Source organism: Erpetoichthys calabaricus, chromosome 15 (genome assembly GCF_900747795.2).
Source record: "Erpetoichthys calabaricus chromosome 15, fErpCal1.3, whole genome shotgun sequence".
NCBI lineage: Eukaryota > Metazoa > Chordata > Cladistia > Polypteriformes > Polypteridae > Erpetoichthys > Erpetoichthys calabaricus.
Genome location: NC_041408.2, coordinates 77,257,410 through 77,269,809, shown reverse-complemented (window position 1 = coordinate 77,269,809; position 12,400 = coordinate 77,257,410). Strand labels below are relative to the sequence as shown.

Here is a 12,400-nt window from a genome sequence, read left to right as displayed (position 1 = left end):
CGTATATTAAGTAAAGATGTTACTTTAATTAGGTATTGTAGACTAAACTTTATGATTGCACACATTAACAAGTATTCAATGGGTTTGAAGAAGTGAGGCTACCTTTTTCTTCATTTTTTTTTGTTTGTTGTTTCGCTACTATAACTGTATAGGTTACTATTAATGAAGAGTTTTCTCTTTTAGTTCATGGTTTACTGTTCTATGTAACTTCCATGTATTAACTTTTGCTTTAATTCATTGTTGTGTGATTATGTAATATGTAATGTTATAGTGTTGTTTTCCTCTGTACATTGGCTTGCCTAACATTTAATAAAATTCAGTTAAAAAAACACATTAAAAATAATTTCCTTCATAATACACTTACATTGAATTCCTGTTGATTTTTGTCCAATAAATATTTGCAAAGTTCATTTTCAGGTTAGTTATTCGAAGAATTCATCTAAGTCTATGAATTGTATTGACATGAGGATCAGACTTCTGTATTTTCAGGGGGTACATTTACTTCCTCACATTTTGTATATGAATTACTGCCTAATAAAATATAGCTTGATATGTGGCATAGCAGTTATGAACAAAATATGAATATGAGTACCTACATCCTACTAATGGGCAGATTCTAGTTCTTCTTATTTTATAGAAAGCTTATTAAAGCATTACACTATAACATTAGCAGGACCAGCTAGCTATAGGATTTCTGTATATGGTTATACTATATTTGAAAATATACTAATTTTAAAAATGCTGTGATTTTCAGCCAGGAAAGGACAGCCTGCTGTTGCCCATCATGGTCATTGGAAGGGTGGTCTTTATTCCCTTGTTTATGTTGTGCAATGTGTTGCCAAGAAGTCATCTACCTGTTTTCTTCTTACATGACGCCTGGTATATTATCTTCATGATCCTCTTTGCCTCAACCAATGGATATCTGGCCAGCCTCTGCATGTGCTATGGACCAAAGTAAGTATGAAGCAGCTCATCCTGATCATGTTGGGAATGTGGGACAAATATTTTTTGAAAAACGAAGTATTTCCCTCAAAATAAAAACAGTACCTTATTACACTTGTAAGAGCTTTTCTGTTAATACATTTCTAGTAAGGTACTGGTTAGAATATTCTTTAAAAGTCTAAGAAAAGTCGAAGTGCTAAGCAAGCAAGTGATAATCAAGAAATGGCCACGCAGTTGCAGATAAGGGGTATTGTAAGCATTGTAGGTGGTGAGGTGTCCTATTTCATTTTTTTACCCTGACAATTATTATATTAGTCTTGTAGGACCGATAGACAACTGTGAACAAATTTGTTTTAAATGTGGATGGGAACAATTAGAAGCTCAAAGTATGGGAGGCTGTTTCAACAGGAAATAGCAACGGTGCTCTTGTCAATATCATCTGACTGATAGCCAGTGGTCTACACTGAATATTCCCACAAAAACACTCCTGCTAAACATATAAATGTGTGTCATATGTGCAGAGCATACATTACATATGTTAAAAATAAACATAACATCTATATATATATATATATATAATTCACTAAGCAGCTGACCAGGGCACGCAAGACAACCATGGGATACGCACGACATAGCCACGCCCACCAACTCACAGAGCCCCGCCCACCAACTATAAGAACATGGGATACGAAAACAACTCACAGAGTCACGCCCACCAATTCTAAGACCATGGGACCTGCCTGCCCGCCCGCCTGACTGTTACCAGCATTCACCGCAATGTACTGGAGTGTAAAACTATCGCAGCTGCTAAGCTTTCAGCCACGTGAGATTGAGCAATAACAGGTCTGTGTCTACCTGGTGCCGAGAGGCATGGGTAAGCTGTTGAACCCCATTCATGATGAGACCGGGGCTTGCAATTGTTCCCCACGAACGAGGAAGTCCCAGTAAGTGCAGGTCATAAGCTCGCACTGATTAAGTCCCTGCCCTTTGTACACACCGCCCGTCGCTATTACCGATTGGATGTGCCAACAACACGATCGAACTTGACTATCTAGAGGAAGTAAAAGTCGTAATTCCGTAGGTGAACCTGCGGAAGGATCATTACCAGTTGTGCCGACACGTCATTGGACGGTTAGGACCCAAAACCTCTCGGGCCCACTTACAGGGCGGAGGGGGCGGAAAGGGCGTCCTCCCTGGGCGTCCTTTCCCTCTCCCCCCGTTCCACCGTCCAGCCCCATCCCTCGCTCTGGGGAGGTGGGGGGCGCGGCGGAGGTCCTCCAGTTTTCAGTCATGGACAATTGTATGTTGGTCCTCTCCAGAATTCCATCTTTTCATTCACTTACAGTCGTCTCCTCAAACTCTCCCCATTTGGACAACTGTGTCTTTCAGGAAGTGTTCACCCATCGATACATAATTATGTGGCATATGCTACGCCGCGGGTTGGCTAGTATTGCAATAAAACATACATTCTGTATAACCAGATTCTACTTTGGCATTCAAAAATATCACTGGACTTGAAAAGTGAACGCTGCATTGCCGTCGGCTATATGGGGTCTCTGTCAGAACAACAATATAGCCACAGTAAATGTGATGTTGAAAGAATTGGCAGCTTTGTCATTTAAAGATGAACTCTAGAGAGTGAATTTGAGTTTAAGCAAGGTCTTTTTGGTTTTGATAATGAAGTGGAACAGGAGATGCTGATTTATGTAGTCCATACACTCAAAACAGTAAATGTGCCAAACATCAGAACCACGGATGATCCTGAACAGCATCCCAATTCTGTCAGCCTACATAAAAGAATAACTAAAGTGAGTTAACATTACTAATTGTAAATGCTAAACATGCCATACCAGTATACTGTATATAATCCATAATTCTGAATTGAACTTTAATTCTTGGGACACTCATTTTGAAACATTACTCTTAATGTTGCCTTAACATATTCAGTAATTTTTGCCAACCTTTAACATGTAGCTTTGGCAGTGTTTTCGTTTATACCCTGCACAATTGCGGTTCGTGGACCAGAGGAAATTGAGGAAGACTTTTTAGGAAAAGCCCCAGTGAGTGTAGCCCTTTCCACATCAAATGTTACTGCCATCCACTACCAAGATTTTAGCAAGTTGTCCCCAGGTGTTTATTCATAGTTACACATCTGGTCAGACAAGACTAGTATTACATTGATGGGCTGATGGCTTTAATAATATATAAGAGTGCTTAATGATGTTTCACAGTATCAGCACCTCTTCGTTAGAGAGTGCGTAATGTTCAAGTCTCTGCCTACAAAGATGGCGAAGCACCCAGACCAATCTGAGGCACTGCCTATTAGTTTATATTGCAAGTGTGACTGATAATGAAACTCAGTGTTTTATAATTTATGGTCACAGAAAGTGATCTTTTCATAGGCATCATACAAAACTACAAATAAAGATTTCTATTGAATTCTAACATGAATAAGGTTCTTGTTCAAATGACTGATCACTTGATTCTACAGTGCACATGGCAAGCACCACGCATAATCATACTGTCCTTGATTCCAGTGTGCACATTTCACAGAAACATATTGTTAAATTAAAAGCATCTCATTATCCAGGTTTTGTTTCTGCCTTGTATCAGTTTTTGCTAAAGTAGGATGTGATCCCAGATTAGAATGAAGCGGATGTTGGATGGATGTCATAAAGGAAGAAAAAAACTGCAGTCGTTGGAAGCTGTTTAGATTATGAGTGGAGAAGATGAAACACATCCTTTACAGAAGATACTTGGTGTTCTGCCAGCGAGATAAAATTGTCAGTTAAAATTCGGGAGCCCACTATGAATACTTGAGAGACAAAACGTGCATTTTACCAGCTTACTATCTGCTTCCTTAGAAAGTACTGAATACTAGGCCATAATATATTACAAATAATATAAATACATTTCATAACGGTCAGCACTCCTTTCTCACAATTCCAATCCTGTCAATGTTTTTGTGAAGTCTGTAGGTTCTACCTGTGTTAATGTTGCTTTTCTCCTGGTACACTGTTTGTTTCCTCGTTTCCCAGAAGTCATCATTCTTAGGCTGCTTAGTGTGCCCAAGTGGCTCTGGTGTGAGTGCATTTGTCCTTGATGGATTAGTGTTCAATCAAGGCTTGGATCTGCCAGACAAGACTTCTAGTTGCACTGTTGCGGGAAAATGGAATCAAAGATGAGGGGATAGGCTAATACAACTTATTTTACATTTTTTCACTTTCTTTTTAGATATTACTTTATCTTCGCAATTTACTTCAATTTCAGACTATTTTGGAATATGATCACTATGTCATTTTACATTTGTAAATGTTACTTGAATTTTGAAGAATTTTGAAGTAGTAAAATGATGATGTTCATCACCTAATAAAGTCTGTAACGAGTTAAATCACTCAAAATACAATTTAATACGGAATTTAAGAACTGAAAAGTATCAAGTAGAACACCAGAACATAAGAGCAATTTTGACAAAAACAGAATCAATTTAGCCCAACAAAGTACTTTATTTAGATTCAACTTATTTTTATCCAAAATAACATTGTGTCCAGTTCTGAACGCCCTTACAGTACTACAGCATACCACACAACTTAATAACTTATTTCTATGGTTCTCTGTGTAAAGAAAAAAATTTTAACAACTGTACAAAATTTCCTTTTGACAAGTTTCCATCTGTGTCCCCTGCTCTAGTTTTCAGAAGTCATTCTGGAGCAACAGTCAGGATCCACTGCACTCATTCATTTCATAATGTTGAACACAACAGTCATGTGGTGTCTTAATCTTTGCTTAAATGGAGAAGGCTCATCTCCTTCAGTCTTTCCTCATAGCTCATACTTTGCTATTTTGGAATCAGATTAGTCACTCTTCTCTTTACTTTCTCTAGCAATGCAGTGACATTTTTGTAATGTGCACAGTTTTGCCATAGTACCCCAGGTGTGGTTACATTAGTGCATTAAATAGCCTAAGCATAACGTCCATGGACATCTACCCCACGCATCACACTATATAGCCTAATATAAGTCTGTTAGCCTTGTTAATCACCTCCTTATAATCTCTGGATGTAAGAAACAAAGATTCCACTATAACTCCTTTTCCCTTTTCGTAAGCTGTACTTTATGATTTTGTTTGTGAGTAATACTATATAAAGGAATTATTAATTACCAGTAACTGCGCTGTGCATGATAACGTGCAGTGAATACACTTGACTTGAGCATTCCTAGTTTTCATACTGTTTCTCTGTACGTTTATCATTTGTTTGCTCAGAGGTTGATGCGCTTGCTGCTTCCTGAACAGCTGTTATTTTCTCCACCCTAGCGGCCCGCTTCTTCTCTTCTTTCATCTGCAACTTTCCAAGTTAAAACTGATTGTCAGTGTTTGTGTTGCAATTACTTAGTACATTTTCCTAAATTTTTCACTTTAGCTGGCACTTAAGTCTTCAATCTGCCTCAAGAATGATTTAAGATATGAAGAGGTAGAGGAAGTGACGTCGAAGGTGGTAGGGATGAGAACACCACCCGTATGCATGCGCCACACAGCCACCCTGCTGGCCACTGCTGAGAGCTGATTCTACAATAAAATAAAAAGTGGAATAACCTTGGAGTTCAATCATCATCCTGAAAGCGGATAGTAGACGTCATGTAGTATATGTGTACCAAATTTCAGGTCAATAGTTCAAATGGCCCTGCGGTGGGCTGGCTGGCACCCTGCCCGGGGTTTGTTTCCTGCCTTGCGCCCTGTGTTGGCTGGGATTGGCTCCAGCAGACCCCTGTGACCCTGTAGTTAGGATATAGCAGGTTGGATAATGGATGGATGGATGGATAGTTCAAATGGTTTGCGAGCTTCAGGTGATTTAAAATCCTGGACAGACAAACGGACAGCCACGGTAGCATATTATATAAGAAGATGGTACAGTGGTGCCACAGCTATAGGTCTTCAGGTTTCAGTCCAGTTTAACTGTCTCTTTGGAATCTCCACATTTTAGACTTTTTTCAGGTGGAGTTTAATTGGGTACTTTGGTTTTATTGCACATCCTTTCGTGATTTGTTAACCAGACACATATCAATCAGGGAATTTAAAATGAAGGCTTGACATATTATTAAACAATTCTCCTCCATGTTGCTGATGAAATTGATAGTTTTGTCCTCTGTGAAGCTCAACACATCTGATAATGGCCACTTTAAAAGTGCCAACATAAAAATGATTAATTACACTAATATTTACCCTTTTAGAGCTGTTATTTATATAAGGCAAGTCAGCAAAGCAACACAAACCAGAAGTGCATGTCAATTAGTGGCAAGAAGGCCTCTGAAAAGTGACACTGAAGCCACATAGCATACACAGCTGAATGATGTTATTTATTCACAAAAGACACTCACTAGTTTTATGAACCTAAAACAAATAATTTTTCAAATCAGTGGATATAATCCAGGCACTGTGCCTTTTCCTTATTACTGTACATGCTTTTACAGAAACTGCCACATTAAGTGTTAATTGTCCGAAGTGCAAAAGCTAATTTGCTGACTTTGTTTCATGATATCATATTTGGTGTTTGCCAACATCCTCCACTAAAAGTAGGAGTCAATTAATAATGCTAAGATGCTTTTTGGATTTCACCCAAGTAGTAGTGAATTGGTTCTGATATGTAAACTGCTTAGATAAATTCCATAAATACTATAAGAGAGTTGGCATCCTGCAAACTTTGTCCATGTACCATATGCAAGTAACCACATAAGACAACATGTTTATGCTTTTGGCATTATTTATACATATTTAAAAAACAAAAAGTACTTTTAAAACATTTTTATGTGCTGATCCTTTAATGTAATTAATTTAAACAAATCCTGTTTCATAATTTAAAATGCATGTCTGTTTATTCCTGATCATTTAAACTTTGACTGTTGTCATTAGATTGAGTTAATCCAGGTGCATCAGAAATTATTGAAATGTGTCCTTACAAAGCCCTTGTGTCCAGTGCTTCATCCCTATCTGACCATGAATTGGTTTAATAAATGAGAACCACTCCCCCAAGACTTAAATATTTACTGCCCTGTCAGTTGTCCATTATTTCGAACCTTCCGTTTCTTAATTTGGAATAGTAGTGAGAAGTTTAATTTGGAATATATAACTTTCTTTGATGGGCTGAAAAAATCATCAGATAGAGTTAATTACTACTTTCATTTCAGATCATGTTAAGCTATCACCTAATTCAGCTATCTTAATGTCAGTTTGCTGAGCCATTTTGGTATTTCCAGTAAAGTAAGTTTTGAAGATGCACAAGAGATGCATTGCCAGAAAGATTATGCATCTCTCCGTTGCATGTGCTAATCAAAAGGCCTCACATTGCCGCTGTCTGGTGCCATGATTAGTGAGTATAACATCCTTACCTCAAAACCTCTATATCAATTGCAATAAAGGCACTACTTCAAGTTGCATCTTTTTCTGAATTCTTTCTCAGTCTCTTTCAATTTTGTGCATAACATCACTTTGTAAATCAGTAGGTGATTTCTGATTTGCGACTCTAAATGTGCCTAGTGTGAGTGAGTTCTGATGTGTTTGTTCAAGTGTGGTCATGCACTCAAACCTATTAATTATAACAGGACTGCCTCATCTAAATAAATCACTCCAAAGCTAAAGTAGCTCACAATTAGGGAAGACTACTTCAGTTTAGAAGACATCTGAAGTCTGAAAGGAGCACAAGACAATTGAATGCAGAAGGCTAAACTATGAAAAACATGTGCTTATAGCTTCAAAGGAACACTGCATTTAAACAGTAGCACTAAAGCATGTGAAAGAGGGAGAGATGGAAATAGGAAGAGATGATCGCTTCAGCAGAGATTTTTGCTCTGTGCAATTGAGATGCTTGTTCATTCTGAGGAAGGGCATATTTAATACAAAGTGCTTATAAAGAGTAAGAGAGGTAGACTGAGCGGCCTAACATCTAGCATTTTAATAAACGTAAATTTACAGGATGTCGTCAGTTTGCGTCAGTGAAAGTACTATTGCATGTGGCAAACATTAAGTGACATCCTCAGTGGAGAGATCTTTAAGTGAGAGATGACGCATGGATTAAGCCAAAGAGTGAGACTCTTGCTCAACAAGCAATACACAAGTAGACTGTCATTACCATTTAGATCTTTCCATAAGGGCAGTTTAGAAATGTTAAAATCACTAACCTGAGGTAGAGGTACATTAGGGAAAATACAGGAAGAGAAGCCTAGGCAGACCTGAGGTTAAAACACAGGACACCAAAAAGATCAGCAAACAAACCAAAAGTAATAGATTTATGTTGACTTACTGTAGGTCCATGTGTGCAACAGGGCACACTGGGTAGTATCGTCCAGCTTAAATTCTATGGACATGTTGTCAAAGAACAAAAGTCAAAAAAGCCTCAAAAAGAATTTGTCTGAGAAACGAACTTTCTTTCACCTGCTTTACCCATATCTAAACAAAGTGCAGTGACAATTACTGCGCATGAGACTCATCCTTCAATAAAATGGCTGCCAAATCCATGTAACCACACCACTGTGACACTCCACAGGCAGACATGCAGCAAATAAAACTCCAAAATAGTGAAAGGATGAAGTTATCATCAAACAATGCTGAAATGGTAATAATAATAATTGAAACAAGTCAATGTATAAAAATGAAAATTTTACAATCTTTGTTTAATAATGGCAAAAGTGAAAACCAAATATGTGTATATACTTCTTAAGTATTAGGATTATTTTTGCACAATGTTTTAAATCACTTACATATGAAATGTTTTAGATTTTTTTGGGTAATAAAATAAATGGGGTCAGTTTTTGAGAAAAAGAATGAAATAATGATTTGCTCCATTGAAGCACTTTGATTGATTTAGTTTTATTTTTGTTTGTTTCTTTTTTTTTTTTTTTTTTGCAGGAAAGTGTCATCGCATGAGGGGGAAACTGCTGGTGCAATCATGGCCTTCTTCTTATCTCTAGGGTTGGCACTGGGAGCTGCAACATCTTTCCTCTTCCGTGCAGTAGTATAACTGGAATTTCTTCAAGTCTGAAGAGAACAGGACATTTCGTGTTTCTACTCATCATCACCAAACGAGGCCCTTAAATTATAGTTTGATGGATTGACACAATTTTTTTTTTTTTTTTTTAATATCACTTTCGATTAGGGCACAGTGGCAGACACTACTGCCTTAACACTCCTAGCACCTGGGTTAGAAAACTGTCTCCGTGACTAAATGTATGGAGTTTGCATGTTCTCCCTGTACTCACATAGGGTTCCTCCCTCCTCTCAAAGCTGTGCAGGTTAGGTTAACTGACAATCTGAAATTAGCCCTGAGTGACTGTGGGTGTAAGCACAAGTGAGCCCTACAGTGGACTCATACTCAGTATAGCACCGGTTCCCATAATGCACCCAGTCCAGCTGAGACAGGCTATGTCAGCTCTCGAATTTGTGTTGGAACGAGTGAAGGAATAGATTATGTTAGTGTGGCACACTGTGCTTAGCACTGCTACCTTACAGCTTAAGGAGTCAGGTTTAAACCCAGGCCTGTTTATTATCTGTATGTTGTCTGTTGCTTCCCCAGGTCCCCCCACATCCTATAGACATGTTGGTTCTGTTAATTGGTAAACCTAAATTATCCCAGTGTGTGTGTGTGTGTGTGTGTGTGTGTCCAGTTGACAGACTGATAGCTCATCCGGGGCTTGTTCTTGCCTTGTGCCTAGTCAGAATAGGCCTTGACCAGTTGCAATCCCATATTGGAAAAATAGTGTTTGAAAACATGCCTGTTAGCCACTCTCTTTCTGAAGAACTGTAGAGCACATGGAAGTGCAGTCAATTTCTAAATGGAAAAAAGAGTCACATCTTACAGGAAACTGAAGTACCTGAGGTCAGGGTGTCTTCTACTCATTCATATGCATTTCCTGATTGTCTTCTTGAAACATAATCTAAGAGTTTTCAAGCTGGAATTACTTCTCTTCTCATTTATAACCACAAAAACTATTAGAAATCTCCTTGTCTTGTTCATATAGAAAAAATATGAATTGTGTTTAGGATGTGTTAAAGCTCTGTTGTGAACCATGTCTTATTGACAGTTCCTTCCCGACACCTTTTCTACTTTATCGTTTGTTCCAGCTATTTGGCTACATCTTCATATTCATAACCACAAAGCAAGCAATCGGTGAATGGGTGTCCCACAGGCCGGCGGGTATCACTGCACGGCGCAGACGGAAGGTCTTCATTATAGCAGGTCACTTTACCGTCCTCTTGTTTACAACTGTTATTTGAAAGTTAGATAGCCAACTACTGTTGTAAATTCTGTGTGCTCTTCACTGGTTAACAGTCCATTTAGAATGAAATTCAGCACTCAGGCTCTGAGAAATTCTGTCCTAGAGATGGAGAGGTTCCAAAAAGGAAGAGCAAAAGGAGCAACTGGTGTTATTTGATAGATTTCTTTTTATAAAGCTTACTTTATGTGAGCCAATGTGCAGCTTAGTATGTACATACTTAGAAAGGTCTGTGCCATTTATGTACCTTTAGTGTATTATATTTTTCTCAAACTGTTTGTATACTTTAAAAGAAGGACAAAATTTACAGATTGAAATTGTGAGAATATTATAGTAGCAATTCTTTTGGGTAAGTGTGAGGAAAGTAGAATGTATTACAGTATTAAGAGGTTTATAATTCAATGTATAGCGATTGTGTTAGTTGGTAACAAAGTATTTAGTCAATAGGGAAAACTTACCCTTTTTCTGAAAGAATGCCAGCCAATAAATAAAATTAGTTTGAAAAACCATTATAGGAATTCATAATATTTAGCAATGTGCCTGTATTCTTTGAGAAGGAACTTGTAGGCTTACAGCTTTTTATATTTGAATGTAAAATATAAGTGCTGTACTATAAATAAGAATAACAATTTTATTTTTGAAAGCATTACCAAGAGTAGCAGTGTTTTTTTCTTCTTGTTTTATCTGCTTTTTCCTTCCTTTAGCCTAAAACTGTCTAAATTTGCTGGTCGGCTGCATGTGGGCCCTGGTTGAATTTGCGCCAGAGTTTCCATATTTTCTATTATTATCTTTATGAGTTTTGTGTCATGAATCCAAGTGTGGGTGTGTGTGTGTGAACATTAGAACAATATAGACGAGAACAGGCCATTCAGCCCAACAAAGCTCGCCAGTCCTATCCACTTATTTCTTCCAAAAAAACATCAAGTCGATTTTTGAAAGTCTCTAAAGTCTTACTGTCTACCATACTACTTGGTAGCTTATTCCAAGTATCTGTCGTTCTTTGTGTTAAGAAAAACTTCCGAATGTTTGTGTGAAATTTCCCCTTAACAAGTTTCCAACTGTGTCCCTGTGTTCTTGATGAACTCATTTTAAAGTAACAGTCTTGATCCACTGTGCTAATTCCCTTCATAATTTTAAACACTTCAATCATGTCACCTCTTAATCTTCTTTTGTTTCTTCTTGTGCCCTGTAGCCAACTGGCAGTTTGGCTAGCCTTGTGCTAAGCTCAGCCAGTTGGTAAAAAAAGAGGTACAGAACATTGATATTTTAGTTAGTCCCTCCTAATAGCATAAAATTGGATTAAGTAGCATTAATACAGGGTGGCATGTTGGCACAGTAATTGGCACTTCTGCATCACAGCAATAGGAGTAAGGCCCAGTCACTGCATTTTGTAGCTTTATGGGTTTGTGTACTTTTTTTTATTGGGTGCTTCAGTGTGCCTCTTGTATTCTGAAAAACGTGCAAGTTAAGATAGCTGCCAACTCTAAATTGACAATCTGTGAGTGCACCTTGCAACAATCTTGTACTGTATCCAGTGCTGCCAGAATAAATCCCATCTGTCCGTGACCCTGAAATGGAGTCTAGCAGGCTCACCAGATACAGCAAGAGTTTCCTCCATATCACTTGGTTTCTAAAGATATAGATGCCAGCTTAGCTGATGTCTGTTAGTTGTTCTGTTGTGTGTGTGTAGAGTAGTGTTGTTACTTACATGTACAAGGTACAGTGAAATTATTACTTGTATGTCTGGGTATGCCTTGTAGTGGACTGGGGTCCCATATTGGGTTGGTATTGCAGTGTGACCAGTGCTAATGCAGCCCTGAGGTTGACAAAATGGGCACTGAGAATGGATAATCTCTGGATCATGTGTGCTTTACTATTCGGCTGACTACACATTGCAACCTCTCATCAGCTGAACATGGGTGTCCAGTGTGATAAAATCTAAGCAGCACTAGCAATAAACTGAATACGCTTTATCCCTACCCAGTAAATTATACCTTTATGGTAGCAAAGTGAACCAACATGCCAAGATATCAAAGCCAAGGAAGAAATGCCATTCAGTTCCATTCCCTATAGGAATCAAAGAATATACTGAGCCTATTTTGCGTTTAACTAATACATCAGAATTTTTTACTCAAAAAAGTAAGGGCCTACAATGGTAAATTCTGCAACGGCGCACCAAACTGTAACCCGCTGAC

The 12,400-nt window shown here is 38.1% G+C and overlaps 2 protein-coding genes across 9 annotated transcripts in view; both read left to right on the top strand.

The window, feature by feature from the left end:
- slc29a1a (solute carrier family 29 member 1a) overlaps positions 1-10,851 on the top strand; it is a 198,321-nt gene extending 187,470 nt beyond the window's left edge. For all 8 annotated transcript variants that reach the window (XM_051919215.1, XM_028820183.2, XM_028820189.2 and 5 more), the window contains 2 exons: positions 755-954; positions 8,842-10,851. In XM_051919215.1, the coding sequence (XP_051775175.1) occupies positions 755-954; positions 8,842-8,953 (312 nt within the window). In that variant the 3' untranslated portion in view covers positions 8,954-10,851. The remainder of the gene's footprint in view (positions 1-754; positions 955-8,841) is intronic.
- The window catches only part of LOC114666113 (spectrin beta chain, non-erythrocytic 1), a 521,913-nt gene that overhangs the window by 459,688 nt on the left and 49,825 nt on the right, over positions 1-12,400 (top strand). The gene's annotated exons all lie outside the window — the stretch shown is intronic.